At 33.3% G+C, this 20,462-nt stretch overlaps 1 protein-coding gene across 1 annotated transcript; it reads right to left on the bottom strand.

Moving 5' to 3' along the window:
• Nucleotides 1-19,726: 19,726 nt before the first annotated feature.
• Nucleotides 19,727-20,176, bottom strand: LOC140442133 (uncharacterized). The gene has a single exon (XM_072533211.1). The coding sequence runs from the start codon at nucleotides 20,174-20,176 to the stop codon at nucleotides 19,727-19,729; it is 450 nt and encodes a 149-aa protein (XP_072389312.1).
• Between the last annotated feature and the right edge of the window lie 286 nt (nucleotides 20,177-20,462).

Genomic DNA, 20,462 nt, shown 5'->3' with positions numbered 1-20,462 from the left:
TAAGTTTTTTCACATATTTTTTATATACATGTACCATTACCACATGTCTCTTGCTGTGCTAAGTTGAGTTAATTTGTAAACTGTATTCAGTTCAATTAATTGTCTATACAACATAATATTTAATGTCCATTATCATAAGCTTCTTTACACATTTTATATCTTTGACTGCTACATATCTTTTTAAGGTAACCCACCTATAATAACTTTTCTATGAATGTTTGTTTTTTCATATTGTTCTTTTTAGATTAACTGATGATGCTTCTTGATTAAGAAGCGAAACGTCTTCAATAAATAGATGAAGTAGCCACCTTCTTTGTCTGTTATTTCTCCACTTTGACCGAAAAACCCACGACTCTTCGAGTGTTCCTTAGTTTATATTGGATTGACGGTCGTACTCCTTTTCTCGATACATATATATATATATATATATATATATATATATATATATATATATATATATATATATATATATATATATATATATATATATATATATATATAACTGAGCTTTGAGGATTATTGGGATACGCAGCGGTGAAATAAGTGTACTCTTTTAACTGAGTTTCAAGCTTTCGAAAATGTTTATTTTCATCATCAGGAAAAAACTGAAATAAAGTGCTAATGTTAGTAAAACATCGTCGAAAATTTTTTTTTATTAAAAGATGTAAAAGTTGTTTTTTTACTTACGTTATTGAGATTAGTATTTCTTGGATGTTACACTAACATGTGACAATTTTACGCACCACTCATAAAATGAGTTAAAAATTAAAAAATTTCAACGTGGAAAAAATTTATTTAAATTGACAAATTATATAAACTGACACGTAAGAAAAAGACAAAATTAAAAAACTGTTTTAAGGGAGAAGTGTGCCAGCCAACTGTGAATTGTGGTAAAAAATGTCATTTTGGACATTGCAAATGACACAACTTCTTCTTTTATTATTTTTTCTTATTCTTATGAAGTATTACTATTAATAGAATATAAATCAAAATTTACCAGAAAGTTATTTAAAACCAAAATTGTAAACTAAATTTTTTTTATTTTTTCATTTTATATAAGATAGAAGAATGAAATTTGAAAAATTACAATGAATCAATTGATGAGACATCATTGGAATAGAGAATGGTTATCCAAATATAATAGGTAGGAGTAAATAGTGCTTAATTGATTTATATAACTTCTTTTGTTCATTTCATTGGAATTCTGAGAAATGAATGCGATTTCTAAGAAAAGTCTTTTAGTGTAGTTAGACTCTATAGCTAAAACTTTGACCGATTCATAATTCATTTTATGATGTTTTTTGTTAACATGTTCTGCTAAAGCAGATCTTTTAGGATATAATCTGCTATCACTCCGGTGACTAATTAAGCGATTACTTAAACTGCGTGAGGTTTGTCCCACATATACTAAATTACAATTGTTACATGGAATTTGGTAGACAACGTTGGAACAATTCTTAATGTCATTCTTATCTTTAACTTTGGAAAATATAGATCTTGAAGTAATTGAGGTTTTAAAGGCTATTTTTAAGTTGGTAAAATCTTTGAACAATCTTGCCAGTCTGGGTGTTATGTCTTTAATATATTTTAAAGAAGTATATAAGCAATTGGTATTCGGTTCTTCGCTTGTGACAGTAATTTGCAACTCATCATTTTGGCGTACTATGTTAGGTGTCAAACTGAATAATATCTTGGTGACTAGGTGTTTTGGGTACGAATTGTCAATAAAAAGGTTATTTTATCGTAGTCAGCGAAGACTTCTTTTTTCCTTATCATAATTCATCATCTCTAATTATGATATTGTAAAGAATGTTTTTCCATAACAGCAAGTTCTGATGAAGCCCAAAATTATGTGGCGAAAGCTTGACTCTTAATAAAAGACACTCACGTAGAAGCACCCGTTTTTTATTGCTTCCTTAGTATTGGGTCTTTCCCGGTTATCTTCAACCATCTGTTGTTTACCAGTAACCCGTTACTGTCTTTGACTTTCTTATATATATATATATATATATATATATATATATATATATATATATTAATTAAAGACATCGAAGTCAGAGACTCAACAAATTTATTAAAAGGAAGCGACCACAGATTAATCCGAGCTAAGATACTATTAACTGTCAAATTGAAAAGAACAAAGATGATCCTAAAAATAAGAAAAAAAGAAATGGATTCCCCTAGAAAACAACGACCTGTATAAAGATACACTAACCAGACATATACAAGACTTGCAAGGTGAAATAGAAGATGTAAATGAAGCAAATTATGGCATAATGAAGGCTCTAAAAGAAACGGAAAGGGAGGGCTGCCAGACCGTTCTGACCCATAAAGAAAAACTAAGCAAAAATACCAAAGAGATAATAGGTAAAAGAAGACAGCTGACGGAAAAATACGGCTACAACTACACAACAATGAAGAAATTAAATAAAGATATCCACGGGTCAATACGAAAAGACGTAAGAGAAAACAATACAAGAGAAATAACTAAAATAATTCAAAAAAATAAAAGTTTAAAAGTTTTGAGTCGAAATACTAACAACATAGGCACCAAAAATATGTAAAAATTAAAAACACAAATAAAAACATTACTATATAATCAAAATCATTGAAAGTGCCAGGTCCATTTATCGCGAAATATATAAGAGCACCGACGAAAGGCAAGATCAGCCCCTGCCCAACATCACTAACCAGGGATCAGAATTAATACTACAAATGACTCCATACGACATGAAAACAGCACTTTAAAAAAAAATAACAAATCCCCTGGCGATGATGGAGTAGTGGTTAAAGCGATCAAACTAGGTGGAAATAAAATTATCCAGGCTTTGGCCAAGCTTTTCACCGAATGCATATACCAAGGAAAAACTCCGTCTCGATGGAATAATGCAGTCATTACTTTATTACATAAGCAACTACCGTCCTATCAGTTTGCTTTTACACATAACGTATGCTCCTAAAGTTTTGGGAAAATCTTTACCTGGTCTGATTGAGAAGCAAAATGCATTTAACAAAGGCCATGGAATTGAAATGTCATCAGTTATTGACATTTAATAAACAAAGCAGAATATTTTGGTTTGTGCTCTGCAAAATGTCTTATAAAATTGATATTCGTCGAGGTGTGTATAATATGGATGGGCGAATGGGCGAATGTCGAAACGAGATATTGTTAATATTTATTGAGATTTTGAACCATATAAGAGAGGCGAGACTGATTGAAGCAGCTAAGAACAAAATTGGGGTCTCACAGCGAAAACTGGCCAGAAGATTTCATGTTGGAAAGACTACAGTATTATACAGGACCCTATCGAGTAACAAATTATCTACCGGAAAAGAAGGAAAGCTCCAAAATACACAGAGGATCAATTAGAGAGAATTCCGAGATGTTGTGTATCCCCAATATCCTCCAATATCCCCAGGGGCATGTGTGTAATTTTTCAACTCTGGAGTAGTAAAATTTGTCAAACGGTCGCATCTTGCGGTAGCGATAAAAATGGTATTTGTACTTCGTTTTAAGTGTAACAAATAGCTATCGATAGCAAATTTTTAATTCTAGCTACTGATGTCGGTAATATAAGACATGCTCCAGAGACACGTGTCGCACATAAACAAAAATTTGTTGTTACTATGCGTCACAGACCCCCGGAGGCATGTTTCATGAGTGTACTTGTTAAAATGTCGAAAAGGGCAAGATATATGGTTGATATAGTGAAATAAAAGGTGATAGAAGTTGCAAATGAGCAAACAATCAGTGATCATTAAAACTTTGGAGAGAGTTCTAAAACAAATACTATTTTAAACAAATTACAGATATAATGATAATACAGGGTTGATTAAAAGTTATGAAAATTTTAATATTGAAAACGAACAAGGAACAAATCAGGCTGATGAACTCGATATGGAGAATGATCAACTCAATCTTCATCTGTTGCCGACAATATCGAAGATTCCTTTGACAGTGGCGATTCATTGCTAGAATCTTCTTCATATCTTCTTCATACTTCGATTTAAATTCTTGTATTGATAGTGATGACGAAATTATTACTACACCATATGAGCAAGTTCTATCAGTTAATAATGAACAGAGTGCTGAGAATAGTGATAGTGATGAATGGTGTGATTTAGAAGAAAATGTAGATGGTAAAGATTTTGTAGTTAGAAAGAATACATTAGTTGGTATTGAATCACATGCAGTAAAAAAACTAATAGACGTTTTTAGTAATTTCGTATCTGATGAAATATTGGATATTATTGTTAATGAAACCAACATTTATGCTGTTCAACAAATAAGTATGCGATACTCAAGAAAATTCAGGTTAAATTTATGGACAGCCACAAACAAAACTGACATAAGAGCCTTCCTAGGGGTAATAATCACAATGAGTCTCACTCATGTACCACATTTAAATTTATATTAGTCTAAACATGATATATTTTATAATAAATTTATCGCAAAAGTTTTAAGTCGAGACCGCTTTTTGATTTTATTGAAACTTCTTTATTTCGAAAATAATGAGACATCTAATACCACTAATAGATTATGCAAAATAGGAAATTTAGTTACGAAGTTGATTCATAATTTTTAAAAAATAATGGAGCCTGGCAACATTCTCGTTATAGAAAAATCTATGGTACCTTTTAGAAGGAAACTCCATTTTCGTCAGTACATCCCCAACAAGACTCATAAATATGGAGTAAAACTATACAAACTCTGTTCTCCTGAAGGCTATACTTTCAATGTAAGTATCTACACAAGAAAAAATAAACAACAACCAGTTAATGTAGCACACTCTGAAGCAGTTGTTCTAAAATGACTTTAGTGTATCACAGATAAAGCTGGCAAAATATTATTTGCTGATAACTTTTATTCAGGAATCATCATCATCATATAACGGGGGTCCTACGGCGATTGCCGCTTCCCGCATTTCAGCCTCCATCTTTTCCTATCTCTCCAATCTCCCTCTTCTAAGCCTAAGATTGCGTTGTTTTTGTAATTTCTCTTCTCCAGGAATTTGGTGGTCTTCCCCTTTTCCTTCTTTCTGGCGGAACATACATTAAGGCTTTCTTTGGCCACCGCTCCTCCTCCATTCTCATCACATGACCATACCATTGTAATTGCCTTCCTTGTATTCTATCTGAAAGAGTATCTCTAATTCCTGTACGGTTTCGTATTTCCTCATTCCTGATTCTTTCCATTATCGATACTCGACATGACCTTCTAAGATAATCCATTTCCACAACATCTACTTTATCTCGTTCATTCCATTCTTTCTCATCGTCCAACATTCGGCACCATATGTGGTAATTGGTTCTACAATTGCTCTGTAGACGCGAAGTTTGGTATGCATCTTTATTTTATTAGACCACAGTAATGAATTCAGTATTCGGATGCATTTTTTCCCTTGGGTTATTCGGTTTTGTACATCTATCTTAACTCTGCCATCTGCTGATATGATGCTTCCTAGATATTTATACTGGTTGCAGCCTTTTATGACTGCGTTTTTAAGCCTCAGATCTGTGGTATTTCCTCCAATTTTTAAATATTCTGTTTTGCTTATGTTTACAGTAAGCCCCCATTTGGCATATTCCTCAAATAATTTTCGATTCATATAATTTATATCTTCCTCATCGGTTGCAACCACCACCTCATCATCTGCAAACAACAATGTATACAGAGTTTCTTGTCCCACTTCGATGCCCATAAATCTACATTTATTTCTCCAATTCCTCAATTCTTCTTGGACTTATATTTTAAAGAGTTTTATCCCCCTCTCGGGGGAACCTGTAACCCTAGAGAGCGCGTCCCCACGTGGCGGATAGGGGAATGCCCTCACCGGCCTGTTTGCAGCTGGGCCGGCAGGTAGGTGGGAAATAAAATACCACCCGCGGACCAACAGGTGGGTTAGATAGGACTCCTAAGCCATAGAGAAGGCAACTTATCTAAGAGAAGGATACTCTGATTTAAAACCCTGGTCCTCCAAGTTGGGGGTTGAGGCATCGGGCCAACTCCTCGATACTCGGAAAAAATGATCAAAGGTTACAAATTTCAGCAAAAAGCCTTTTATTCAGGAATACCTCTCGTTAAAAGATTGTTTGCAAAAAATATGATGTACTGAGGGACTCTAAGAGGAAACAGAAAAGGAATACCACTTATTTTTAACCAGTCCAAGAAGATGAAGCCAACAGAGGTCATTGGAAAAAGAAAGATGGACTAAAAATTATTAAGTGGATGGATAAGAGACCTGTGTTAATGATTTTAAATGTCCCAGCCCATACTAAACAGTTGATTCCAACAGAAAAGCAGAATAGTCAAAAAGAGGATATTGTGAAACCAAAATGTATAATTGATAACAACTCTGCAAAGAAAGGCGAAGACTATTCTAACCAGATGTCATTTTACCATACAGTGCTACGTCGAAGCTTGAAATGGTACCGGTAAGAAAAACAAATAAGTTACAATTTTAATATCTCTTTTGTTTTAATTTTTTTTAGGAAAGAAGTATTTGAGATGAAACTCAGAACAAAACTTTTTAATAATCACCTGAAAAAAAAAAACACTTTCAAAAAAAGAGTGCATAGTTTTACCACACCTTAAGTACCTAGAAGGAAACGACGAAAGCCATGTAGAGGCTGTCGTTAAGTATTAAAATCTACAAGTTTAAGTTATCGTGAAGTGGATAAAAAAGTTCGTAGGATAATAACTTTTTGTTTCGATTATCCTTGTCAACCTGGATACTGTTTGCCTTATTTATAAGGCACATAATTATTAAGAAAAAGCAGAAATTACCAATCGATTTTAATATGAGTTTGTTGTGTTGTAAAAGTATTTTGTTTTTATAAAAACCTTTAATTTTCTTCAAGAGAAAATTTGTTTATCTGTCTGTGTTACACCGGATGTTGGCGGCATGTCCTGTTTGAGAGGAAAGTAGATTAATAGTTTTATGAAGTTAAATGTGTCGATAGCAATTAAAGTAAATTGTATACTCACGCTTAATCAAGCCATTAAGAGCGATGCTGGGAATATTTATATTCCACTATGCATCAACAATTTACCCATATAAATTACCATCTTTCTTGTACTCATTGCGTCGAGTAAGAACGATAAATATACGAAAATGGTTGCGTTTCGATTTAATTTGAGCTGCTTACCACTCCCTAACACGTGTTTCTGGGTCTACCCGTCATCAGAGAGAGTTTGTAAGAAAACTCAAACTAAACCAAAACGCACCGACTACTCTGGCAATTATAGAAAAAATAATTACCAGAGTATGCTACTAGAGACATCTAGTGATGAAAGATGAAGTTAAATGTGTCGATAGCAATTAAAGTAAATTGTATACTCACGCTTAATCAAGCCATTAAGAGCGATGCTGGGAATATTTATATTCCACTATGCATCAACAATTTACCCATATAAATTACCATCTTTCTTGTACTCATTGCGTCGAGTAAGAACGATAAATATACGAAAATGGTTGCGTTTCGATTTAATTTGAGCTTCTTACCACTCCCTAACACGTGTTTCTGGGTCTACCCGTCATCAGAGAGAGTTTGTAAGAAAACTCAAACTAAACCAAAACGCACCGACTACTCTGGCAATTATAGAAAAAATAATTACCAGAGTATGCTACTAGAGACATCTAGTGATGAAAGATGAAGTTAAATGTGTCGATAGCAATTAAAGTAAATTGTATACTCACACTTAATCAAGCCATTAAGATTCATTGTAGCGTTGATTTTGGTGTGTTGTGTGTATATCTTGTGTATTGGGTGTATCAGCTGTCCTGTTTTAGGCTTGTGCCTCTTCAGGACGTGTTTCCTTTGTGATGGGTGTGGCACTGGGATTTTTGATGTGTCCACTGGTGTTGCGGTGTTAGAAGCCATTAAGAGCGATGCTGGGAATATTTATATTCCACTATGCACTATGACGGGTAGACCCAGAAACACGTGTTAGGGAGTGGTAAGAAGTTCAAATTAAATCGAAACGCAACCATTTTCGTATATTTATCGTTCTTACTCGACGCAATGAGTACAAGAAAGATGGTAATTTATATGGGTAAATTGTTGATGCATAGTGGAATATAAATATTCCCAGCATCGCTTTTAATGGCTTGATTAAGCATGAGTATACAATTTACTTTAATTGCTATCGACACATTTAACTTCATCTTTCATCTCTAGATGTCTCTAGTAGCATACTCTGGTAATTATTTTTTTCTATAATTGCCAGAGTAGTCGGTGCGTTTTGGTTTAGTTTGAGTTTTCTTACAAACTCTCTCTGATGACGGGTAGACCCAGAAACACGTGTTAGGGAGTGGTAAGAAGCTCAAATTAAATCGAAACGCAACCATTTTCGTATATAATAGTTTTATGTTTGTAATATATGCAAAAGTTTATACTTCTGCGTACAAGAGGGCATGAAGTACTTACATGTACACACATGCCATAGGGGGCATGTGACGCACAGACAGAATCGATCATAACGTATCTCCGGAGGCATGTGACGCAGGAACTAGTATAATAAGTATTTAACTGCCGCAGTCAAGGCGTTAAAAAAACAAATTGACCAATGATATCAGAAAACTGGCAAATCTGGCAACGCTACGAACAAGAAATTTTAAATCTTCACACTGCAAAATAGGCGGATCCCTGTTTTTACATCACTCGGACCATCCACTTAACAGATAATTAGCCGTTTCCAGACTTTTCATTCCACTCTGTATATAATGTGATCCTTACAAATTTTAAGGAATAACACTAAGAGATTATCTTTTGAATATACTTTCGAGGAGTCACTCTAGACATTAAAAATGAAAAGATAAATAATATGAAACCGAAGAAATTCATAAATAAAAAATTATAGATGCTATTTTTTATTTATTTTGTTTTCCCTATACCACTTTTCTGTACAAATCCTCAGCAATTTATATCTGGAAGATTTCGCAAATATTTGATTAGTTTCTGGTGCCGATATTCCACAAAACTACGTTTCTGAAGAGACAGGGGATCGGTTAACATGAAATATTAATGAAATTCTATCTGGATTTTTTCACCGGCTGGAATTGACACGGGTCGGCTCACTTTGTGAAACGGCCTTCAATAAGTATTATTAGATATGTAGAACTGCATCCATTTTTTTTTTCACCAGAATTGATTTACCTAAATCATATCAAAAACAGATTTTACTGGTATATTTTACTCGCTCTAAAATAATTTTAAATAAAAAATAACCGAAAATCGTGATTAAGTTTTATTCACACAATTATATTATACAGTTTTTACGTTTGTTAAATTTCCGTAGATAACCCAATACAAATATTGTCTAAATCAAAATAGATTTAGAGAGAATAGGAGAGTCAACTAAATGTAAGGTCAAGTACTTACTATATCGAGAAAGTATCATGACTTTTTTGGTTTTTCCTTATTATTTCCAACGAGATCATTAACACTAGAATTTTCCTGTCATCATTGCTTGTGATTGTCCTTTTAACCTTCAACTGATTAAGTTATGTCTCTCGCACAGACTGATTTTCGCGATATAAACCTAGCTAATTTTTATTTCAATATGCACTTCATAGTGTCTTTCAAACGTGCCTGTGTTTATTTAGTCACAGTTTAGCAAGTGGACTGTGTGTATCATTAATAGAAATTTTTGATATAATATACGGTTCGGTCCCTTAAAGAATAATTACTTTGTTTTTTTTTGTTTGCAATACTGATTTATATTATATGTTCGGGCATACGTTTAAAAAGAGGGAATGAGAATGGCTGTTGTGGCTTCCTGGGGAAGTTTGAACTGATTCAGAGGCAGAAGCAGATGATGATGGGAATTTGATTGAAGACCGTATTACAGAAACTATTGAGGATGTATACTCAGAAGAGGAGTTTGAAAATAAATAAAACTCACCTATTCTTGAAGAAATGATAGTCGAACCAGCTACAAAAATACCCTGTCTTATCGATAAAGATAGTGCATAGTGCCCTACCTCGTTTCATAGTTGGAAGACTATGACAGTCGACGCAAAGAAGGAGATTCGACAATTGACATGACAGACGAAAAGAAAAAAAAATTACAGTCGACGCAAAGAGGAATATTTGACATTTAAAATGACAGCTAACGGCTGCTTATAAGAAGGAGCGAACAGATCGTTTGTGGCGTTGGTGGACAAGAGTTTGTTGGGGCGGGGATTGTTACCATTGGTCGGTAGATTCGTTCTAACATTAGCTAAGAAAAAGAAGAAGAATTAGAGTTGAAAAACGAGGAAGAATTGACAGTTCACATTAGATAAGAAAAAGAAGATAAATTGACAGTTGACAAATGGTTCCGGTCTTGGTTAAGGTTAATGCTCAGCCGGTAATGCAGATTCAAAGATTAATTATAATTAATCTTAATTAATTATAATTAATCTTATAATAATAATAATCTTATGGCAATAATTAAAATCGAAACAAATACCTCTCTCAGTGTATTATCAGCCTACAGCCTACCTAGATATCCAATTTCCAGCGAAGAGTATCATGAGTTCATACAAACTCTTTGATCCAAATTCATAGTAGCAGGAGACTGGAATGGCAAACACACCACAGGGGGTTCCAGGTTAATCACGCCTAAAGGTGATTATTGAATATTATCCAACAAAATACCTTAAGATCAACAGGAGAACCCACATACTGGCCTAAGGATCCCAACAAAATCCCAGATTTGGTAGATTTTGCTGTAACAAAAGGGATAGCTGACATCTATAGTGCAATAGAGTCAAACTTCGATTTAACATCAGATCACAGAACAATAATAATAACTTTAAGTACACACATAATATGGAGAATACCACTACCCAAACTCACAACAATAGAAACAAACTGGGATGTTTTTCAAAATTATGTAAATGCAAAGATTAGACTAGATATTAGGATAAAAGAAAACCAAGATGTAAAGAAAGCAGTAGACTATTTAACAACAGTTTTACTAACAACAGCATAGTGACAAAGAAGTGTGTAAGAAAACCATAATATCCCCCTCCATATAAGAGAACTTGTAGTAGGAAAAAGAAGAGCCCGACGCATATGGAAATAAGTGAGAAATCTACTTAATAAAACGTGCCTTAACAAGATAAGTCATAGACTAAATAGAGCACTACATAAAGAAAAAAACGACTCTTTTCAGATTTGTGCTTCGAACCTCTCACATGAAGACCACTCTATATGGAAAGCTACAAAAAAATTTAAACGACCGACAATAACAAAATCACCTTTAAGAAAAACAGATATGACCTGGGCCCGCAAAAACGCAGAAAAAACAACAGTATTCGCAGAGCATCTTGCAACTGTATTTGCAGCAACAGATACTGATAACGATGAAGATGACGATATAAAAATGTACCTTGCAACTCCATGTCAACTATCTCTTCCTCTGACATCATTTACTCCGACAGAGGTTCGGCAACAAATAAAAATGCTAAATCCTAAGAACGCTCCTGGCTATGATTTGATAACAGAAGAATTATTTCAGAAGCTACCGAGAAAAGCAGTGGTGTTATTTACAATAATATACAACAGCATACTATGTCTTCCATACTTTTCAATATAATGGAAAACTGTTCAATTTACTATGATTCCAAAACCAGCTAAGCTCGCAACGCAAGCTAATTGCCGATGACACGGGTATATTGGCAGTGGATATCAACCCTAATGTAGCATTACAAAAAGTACAATATCATTTAGTCCAATAACAATACTGGATTAAGCGATGAAAGATCAGTGTTATTGCTAGCAAATCGGTATAAATTACTTTTACGACAAGAAAATCTACATGTCCACAAGTTTATATTAATAATACTCCCATTTCTATAAAACCAGTTGTCAAATATTTGGGATTGCATCTGGATGAAAAACTTATATAGATAACGCACATTAAAACTAAACGGATACAACTGAATCTTAAATTAAAAAATATGAACTCGCTATTTAACAAAAGGTCTCAGTGTCCTCTTAAAAAAAACTAGTTCTGTACAAAGCTATACTTATACCAATTTAGGCATATGGAATAGAACTATGGGGCTGTAGTAAACCATCAAATATGAAGACACTTCAACCATTTCAATCCAAAATACTCCGTATTATAAGTAAAGCTCCATGGTATGTATCTAACCAAACACTTCACAATGATCTGGACATCCCATTACTTAAGGACATAATAAAGAATCACTCAATAAAATATAAAAATTGCATCACTGATCACAACAACAAACTGATAAATAATTTATTCACCCAAACACTTGCCACAAGAAGATTGAAGAGAGTATAGCCAGAAGACTTACCACAATAATACTTAGAGAACCGTCATTCTTCACACTTTTTAACGTGAGAAGGTGTCTTTGCATGCTAATTGCCACTAAAAATTTTCAATCAGAAGAAATTTGAAATAAAATAATTCCAACGCTTATTCACAGGTTTTTTACCAAAACATGCGTTCACAATTATTTGCACTTGTATTAAAATGAAAATGTTAAGATTTTTACTTTTTTACGTTACTTTTACTTACAATTTTAGAGCAAACTCGACAAAATAATTTTTCTCCATACAGCTTTAATTCGGGATATGGCTAAATTCTATAAAAATTAACGAAGTCACAGATTACGTTATAAAATTACACTATAAATGCACTTTTTAAAATTTGTTTCACCGAAATTTCCGTCCCTTTAGGATTTTGGAAAAACCCAAGACTCCGTCCCGCTAAAAGTGTTTATGTATGTTTAAAAAATTTCAGGAAAAGTTCGGCACATTCAGAAAAAATATGCAATTTATGTTAAAAATATAAAATGTATTCAAAATATGCCACATATGCAAAAAATGCATTTTGCATATATTCTGGTCTTTCTACTGTGAAGCTAAATGATCAAGGCAGCTAATACACATCAAGAGTACAAAATTAACTTGTTAAAAGTTAAATAACAAAGTAAAACCAAGTAGATCTGTAAAGACTACTAATTAGAGTTGCATAAGTCATCAAAATTTGTTTTCTTTAATCTGTGTCCATCAACAGGGTGATATAAATAATAGAACAAGTTACTATTAACTTCCTTGACTAAATCATTAATTTATAATTTATTTATTTTATTCTTTTTGTTTATTAATTATCCAATATAACCGTTAAATTATTCAAATATATTTTTCATAGTTTGAAAATTTTTCCTAATTCATTTAAAACAGATAAATATGTTATAAATTGTTTCTAATCGTTTCTTTTTCTTGTTTCAGATAATTCGAGAAGTTGAACTACCATATAACTTCGTGTTAGAGCTTCCGGAAGCAAGTCTGCTCGCGTTTTTTTCAAGATATCTCCAGTGGTCTGTCATGTAGTTAGCATAAAATGCCGACGTCCGGTTTCATAGTTCTAGTACTAGTTCTGCTAGTAACCTGCGAAGCTGAGCCGGCTACCGAATTTATCGAAGCTTCAGATGGGGGTAGTGCCTCATTACCGTGCAATCTTAGCCCAGTCGGGGCTCCGGACAAAATAAGTGTAGTGTTGTGGTATAAAGGTGCCGAGCAAAATCCAATTTACAAATATGACGTTCGTGGTAATCAGCCAGTGCGCTGGGCTGAACCGTCTCTGCAAAATAGGTACTTTTTACGAATTCTCGATGATCACAGGGCCGTTATGAGCATTTCGCCGACTAAGCTCATTGACGAACAAATATTTCATTGTAAAGTTGATTTCATGAAGTCTTCTACAAGAATTACACACGTAAATCTAACGATTATAGGTGAGTTTCTTTTTTTTACCAGTACGTAACTTCCAGTCTGTAACTGCAATTATAACTACAATTTATCTTAATATAATATAAGTAATTTTAATATCTCTGTGTACATGACATATAGAATTATCAACCAGTAAAGAATCTCGGTTAGTTATTTAGACATTTTTTTGTCTTCCTGGGCCCGTCTGATCAAAAAGATCTCCATTATCACTGAAACTAAAGCATATTGTGTTCACTGCCTATTGTAGTTTGCTACACCCAGTCTAGAATTTTTGTACCCTGTAAAAATATTTACAGATCTTTTACCTAGTGGGTCCTAAATGTACCAGTGTCTCCTCTTGGTTGCCTACATAGTTTTTGTCTTTTACGGTGCAGCGTATCGCAATCGCATGGTACATGCCCGGTCAACATTTCTGTTACTGTTCTTTGTTTGTCCCTGTCCATATAAAGCAGTTCCTCTATTCTTTTTGTACATGCTCCTCCAATGAAGATTTTTTCATGTGTTTGTTTTGGGATTCCCTCCCAGTATCGCTCATGATACTCTCTGATGCAGTCCACTACAGCCCTACAAACCCTGCAGCCTTAGGTATTTCCAGAGTTACAGCTGATTCGTTTGATTCGTACGATCCTCTTTTTGCAAGTTGATCTTCTTTTTGTTGCCTTCCATGCTTTGATGTCCTGGTACCCAGAAAAGCTAAACCTTGTTCCGGTTTCCCAGTTCATCTAGTTCTTTGATGCAATCCCACATCAACCTAGACGTCACTTCCTGACACGCTGGTGCCTTCAGTGCCGCTTGACTGTCAAAGAGCACTTTTTTTAAGAGCACTTAAGAATTAGTCGTTTCCGCAAAAGCTTTGTAAATAACCATAAAATTCTCGAATCCAGGCGATTTTTGGGTCCAGGTTATTGGGTGGTCATATCTGGTAAGTACAGGCGGAGTAATTTGAACATTTTAATGAAAGAAACATTTAAAAAAATCATCTGTTTCTAAAATATGTGTTTACGTGCAATTCATTTAACACTTTTTACAAATTTTTGTTATTTTATTATTCCGTTGTTTGTCCTGGCCGAGTAACTTTTTAGCCAACAGGTAAAGAAATAAAAAATTTGTCTGTCGTGATCCCGTATCTAGGGCTTAAATAAAACCAAATTTAGTACCACTCTCTTTCCTTATCTCGTGCTTACCTTTTAATATCTCGTGCAGGTATTATTTATCTGTTTATTTTTCTCTTTAATTCTGTGTTTTTATCGTCGAATTCATCCAACTAGAATTTTGTGTAAATCTACATCAAGGCGTTGTTGCAAAAAAAATTCGACGATGTAAAAGGGTTCACTATGCCACTGCATCTCAATGGGTTCATGATTAGCCTTTAATGCTCGGGCACATATCAACAAACCAATAAACAAATATATTTCAATTTAATCGACGTCGTTCCATATCAAATCACCTACGCCACCATTACAATCTTCAGTTTTATAAAATCCTCGTTGCTTTGCAAAAATTCACTATTGCATTTACCATATCAGTAGAAATAAAAAACTTTTCTCTTTGATTTACTTACTTGGGGAATAGCAGCAGGTTTAGTAGTAATTCTATTTTTCGGTAGCTGATATTTTCTGTTGAAACGAAATTGTGTCATCTATCTACATACAAGAGCAAGACGACAACTGACACTGTGTGTCCGGCACTATAACTCCTAGCGCCATCTATGAAAGAAATCTGAACTACTAACATTTGACATTTCAATCATGTTTTGTTCTTAAAACGATACGGTTGATTTATTGCTACTTTATTCTTGAAATTGATAATTTAGAGCGTTGAATATCTTTAGAGCGTTTTGTGGTAAGGGTAAAATAGTTAGTCGAATAGTGACGTATGCTACACCATTAGAAAGAAGAGGGGGTAGCAAATAGCAAATATGTTGAGACAGAAAAAACACACATGGCAGCATTGCCAAAAGAGCATTACATTGTATCTCCCTTGGTATTTATCCGATTGTAGCATGTGATACGTTAAATAAAAGGGGAGGATATATAGAATATATTAAAATAGACAAAACAAATAAGACAACTACAAAAAGGGCAATATAGAGTATCATTATTATTAATAAACGTATAGTTGCAAACAAGATATCATAGGACACTATGGATAAAAATAGATGAACTATAAGACAAATTTTGATTTATTAACTTAAAGAAGGCCTCTGGCTGAGCACAAAATAAACAACTGATCGAATCCTAACATGCAACATAGCAAATGAAAGAAAAAGGATATAACGAATTAATTAAGATAGAAAAAACAAACAAGGCGTTTACTAAAAGGGTACTACACAGTATCTTCATTATTATTGAACTTATAGCGACATTGAAGATATCATAGGGCACTATGGATACAATAAGATTTACTGTAGGACAAATTTTGATTTATTGACTTAAGGAAGGCCTCTGACTAAGCACAAAATAAGCGACTGATTAAATCCTAACATGCGACACAGCAAATGGAATAATAGGGTATAACAAATATATCAAGAAACAAAAAACAAACAAGGCGAGTACCAAAAGAGCACTACACAGCATCTTCATTAATAATGAACTTATAACGACATACGAGATATGACATGACACTATGTTTGAAAATAGATACACTATAAATTAAATTTGCTTTATTGACCTTAAGAGGGCCTCTAACAGTACTATATGTATATATATATATATATATATATATATATATATATATATAAACTTTGAGACTCTTTGGGAAAACAGCTGAAAGTATAGGCTAAGTGTACTCTTTATTCCTTTATTATTCCAATATTTCGTCGATATTCATCGACATCATCAGGGATAAGCTACAAATAGTTTTACATGTAAAGTTGATGTTACTTACGATTTGAGATTAGCGCCGTAAAGAAAGCTGGTCAAAGTTATAAAAAATTTTGTAAAAAATTGTAAAAGTTTTCGTACAAAAAACATGTATTGTAAAACACATAAAAGTGTTTCTTTTATGTATCGGACACAAAGTCCTCTCTAGAGAGTTTTACATCTTTTTTATTTAATTCATAACCTGAACTTTATGTCATGTAATGTGGACAATGTGGTTAATTTACAGGTTTGAAAACACTAACCTCTAAAATCTTCTTCTCTCTTTGGTGGTCTAAGTAGAGTGGAGATTTTAGTGGCCCTTGTCTTCACTGGATGTCTATACCTGTCTTTGATTAGTAGCTAAAGTTGGAGCTATTTAAAAAACAATTGAAATTGTTAAAGTGATTGAAGATCACTTTAACAAGAGTTTGATAATTAGATCTTGGTAAATTCCAAGACCTAGTTATGTTATTATGTAAAGGTTGAAGAGTAGTGTAGAATGATGTCGTATTTAAAAAAAATTTTTGATAAGAAATATTAATTATTATAATTGAATGTGTGCTGTACCATTTTTTCTTAAGAGTCTATTGTTAAACTATGTGATAATATGGTAATGTAATAATCTTATTCTAAAATGAAATCTATTAAATTATTGAATTTCATGCTGTTTGTGTTTCATGTGTTTGTCAACTGTTAGAAGGAAGGAGTAGATTTCACTAAGGTGGTGGATGCCTGTTTTTTTATTTATGTTGTTCTCTGTTTGTGCTATACAAGCCATTTCTAGGAAAAGACGTTTTATGTAACTGGTTTCCCTTTTTAGAACCTCTACTGAATCAATGTCCATCTGATGTCCTTCATTTTATTATGCGATTTTTTAAAAGCCTTTCTGTGTGTATTTTTTATTGCAGTTTTTGCATGGAATGCTGTAGACTACATGTGACATTTGCTCCTTAGGTGTTTTGTCTTTTACTTTTGTGTGAAGGCTTTTTATTGAAAGTACCGTTTTATTGGCAATTTTTAAATTATATAAAGAATTAAGTACCCTTGCTAGTCTGGGTGTGAGCTCTTTGATATAAGGCATAGAAATCATTGTGTATTCTGTAATTGGTTCATTGGTTATAATCTGTTTAACATTTTTCCTTATTTCTCGGATGTTGGTGTTAATTTGTTCGACACAAACTACTCCTCCCTGGACTATTGTATTGATGTTGTTTAACTCATCTACTATACTCTGAGGTAGGGATGAAGGGATGTCATAAAGGATTTTCTTAACTCAGAAGTAAATCAGTGGGGTAAGAGTTGACTGTAAAAAGGTTGTGCAAAAGTTTGAGATTCTTTTCGTGGAAAGTTATATCTAAAATTTTCATCACTCTTGCCTTCATTTCTTTTAATAGATTGATTTTCATTGAGTGTTTGTGATATGAGTGGTAGTGTAGGTATTTACCTGATGCTGTTGGTTTTCTATACCAGTCCACTAGGATATTGTTGTTATTAGTTCTAATTAGTTTAGTGTCGAGGAAAGAAGCAGATTGTTCATTATTGTCAACTTCTTTTGTGAACTGTATATATGGACTATAACTGTTGAAGACTGATAAAATGTCTTCAACTTGATCTTTTGGAAGTGCCAAAATGATATGTCGTCAACATATTTCTTTACAAAGGTAAGGTTATAGGGTAACACTGGAATAACTGTGTCAAGGATGTCATTGACTACATATGCAGCTAGGATTGGTGAAACTTTTGCACCCATTGGTGTTCCAAAGGTAGATTTATATATCTTATTGTCGTAGGAGAAATAAGTGTTGTTGAACAAAAAGGTTACCAACTCCAAGAAGGTCTCTTTAATTATTAAACTCCATTTTTAAACAATTAAACTCAACAGTCTTCGGGTTGAATTGCGCCGATTATCATTGTGCCGAGCATTCGACATCCTCTTCGATGTCGTCTTCAGGTCGACATCCTCTTCGATGTCTTCTTTAAGAATTATAAGGTCTCAGTCTCCCTAGACCCCAGACACTACTACACTGATTACTAATCACCAGTAATGCATTGCTTTAATTTAATGAGTGCCTAAAGAAGGCAATTGATTGGATTTCCCGTCGCATGCAACGGTCAAAATCACTAGTTACAAAAAAAACATATTATCTTGAACGTCACTTGGAATTATTTCGTTTTTATCTTCCAAATTTACTGCAATCTCGTCATTGTCTTTTAAACTTTTTTTAAGTTGTCATCAATTGTTGAAGATTCGTTTTTGGCTACTCCAAATCCAAATTAAGATCAAAATAATTTTCGAATTTCTCATCTATAAATAATTAAAAATATATCAGAAAAAATTAAATATAACCCTAAATATCGCATAGAATAATTGAGAAGTAATTTTGCTCACCGAAATCATTAGGAAATTAAGCCATTTCAACCATCCTTTGGCATCGAGGTAAAACTTCATTAGCCCTAATTGAAGCGCAATTGAAATATACATACGGACTTTATACTAATGATTTAGAAATACATATAAAATCCAACAGCGTATTTACCTACCTATATTTATTATACATCTTCAAGATGGCTCGAAATATTTTCCCCAAATTTGCATAAGCATAATTTCGTTTGAAAAAAAAACACAATAAGACTTACAATCATCGCCAGCTAACTTGGCGAGAGAGTACGCACAACGTCACAGAGAAATAAATTATGTTTACGCCCTATGATTCATCCTATTGGTTTACTATTTCTGATAAGTATATTCAGTAGCGTAGCGGTATAGGTCAAATAATTATTACACAATTAAAAAAGTAATATTTTTCGCAAGCTTTAATATATTATTAGAAAGATGAAATTGTAATTTTGTTTTATTCAATTTAAATAGTAAGCCATTGTTTATACAACAGTTTATAATATTTATTTAACTTAGTAAACAAATTATAAAATATTGACTGAATTTAATTCACAAATCTACTTTGATATTGGGTTTCAAATTAAATGGAGGATATTGTATAAATAAATGCAACACAGTAATTATTTAATTTTAATATTTTGGTTTTATTATAACACTAAAACAAGTACCCGTGTTGAAAAGTGGTATCTATTTGAAAATTAATTGATTGTTAATAATTTTCTTCATCTTCATCTTCGGAAGAAGAAAACTCTGTACTGGAAGAGTCACTGTCAAGATTTATAATAATTGGAGCTATTTGCGTGGCGTTATCAGCAACTATCTCGCTGTCCATATACTCATCTTCCTTCTTAATGACATGGTAACATCGTTGTCTCCACTCATTTGCATCAATATTAGTGAATTCTTCCTCGGCGAGTTTTTGTACGTCAGTTAGCTTAAATGTAACGTTTTTCTGCCTTATATTATTTTTGACTGTCGCCCATATTAGTTCGATAGGGTTTAGGTCAGAATGGTAAGGAGGTAAACGTAAAGGAATATGGCCATGCGCACGTAGAATTTCGTCGAATTTGTATTTTACATGATGAGGTTTATGATATTTAATTATTTTATACAGTTCAGGTTTTAAAGCACTAGGTGTAAATGAAATATTTTTCTGCATTAACCATTCTATCATTTGATTTTTGTTTGAGTTTGATGTAGGCGCCCGCTCCAACTGAATGCTGTGATAAGGTGCGTTATCAAAAACTAATACCGAGTTAGCAGGTAAATTAGGTAATAAATGTTCTTGTAACCACTTTCCATAGTTGTCTGAATTCATTTCAGAGTGGTAATCCCCTGATTTTGAACCTGATTTAAAGATTAATAACCCATTTTTTATGAATCCCATATCCCCACCGGCATGCACTATTATTAGTCGTTGACCTTTGGAAATATTTGAAAATAAC

This window comes from Diabrotica undecimpunctata, chromosome 5, assembly GCF_040954645.1.
Source record: "Diabrotica undecimpunctata isolate CICGRU chromosome 5, icDiaUnde3, whole genome shotgun sequence".
NCBI lineage: Eukaryota > Metazoa > Arthropoda > Insecta > Coleoptera > Chrysomelidae > Diabrotica > Diabrotica undecimpunctata.
Note: the sequence above shows the minus strand (reverse complement) of the source record. Positions and strands in the feature narration are given on the sequence as shown.

What these genes read in the sequence shown, in the direction of transcription:
- LOC140442133 (XM_072533211.1), bottom strand. Translation starts at nt 20,176, where the DNA reads ATGCAGAAAAATATTTCATTTACACCTAGTGCTTTAAAACCTGAACTG.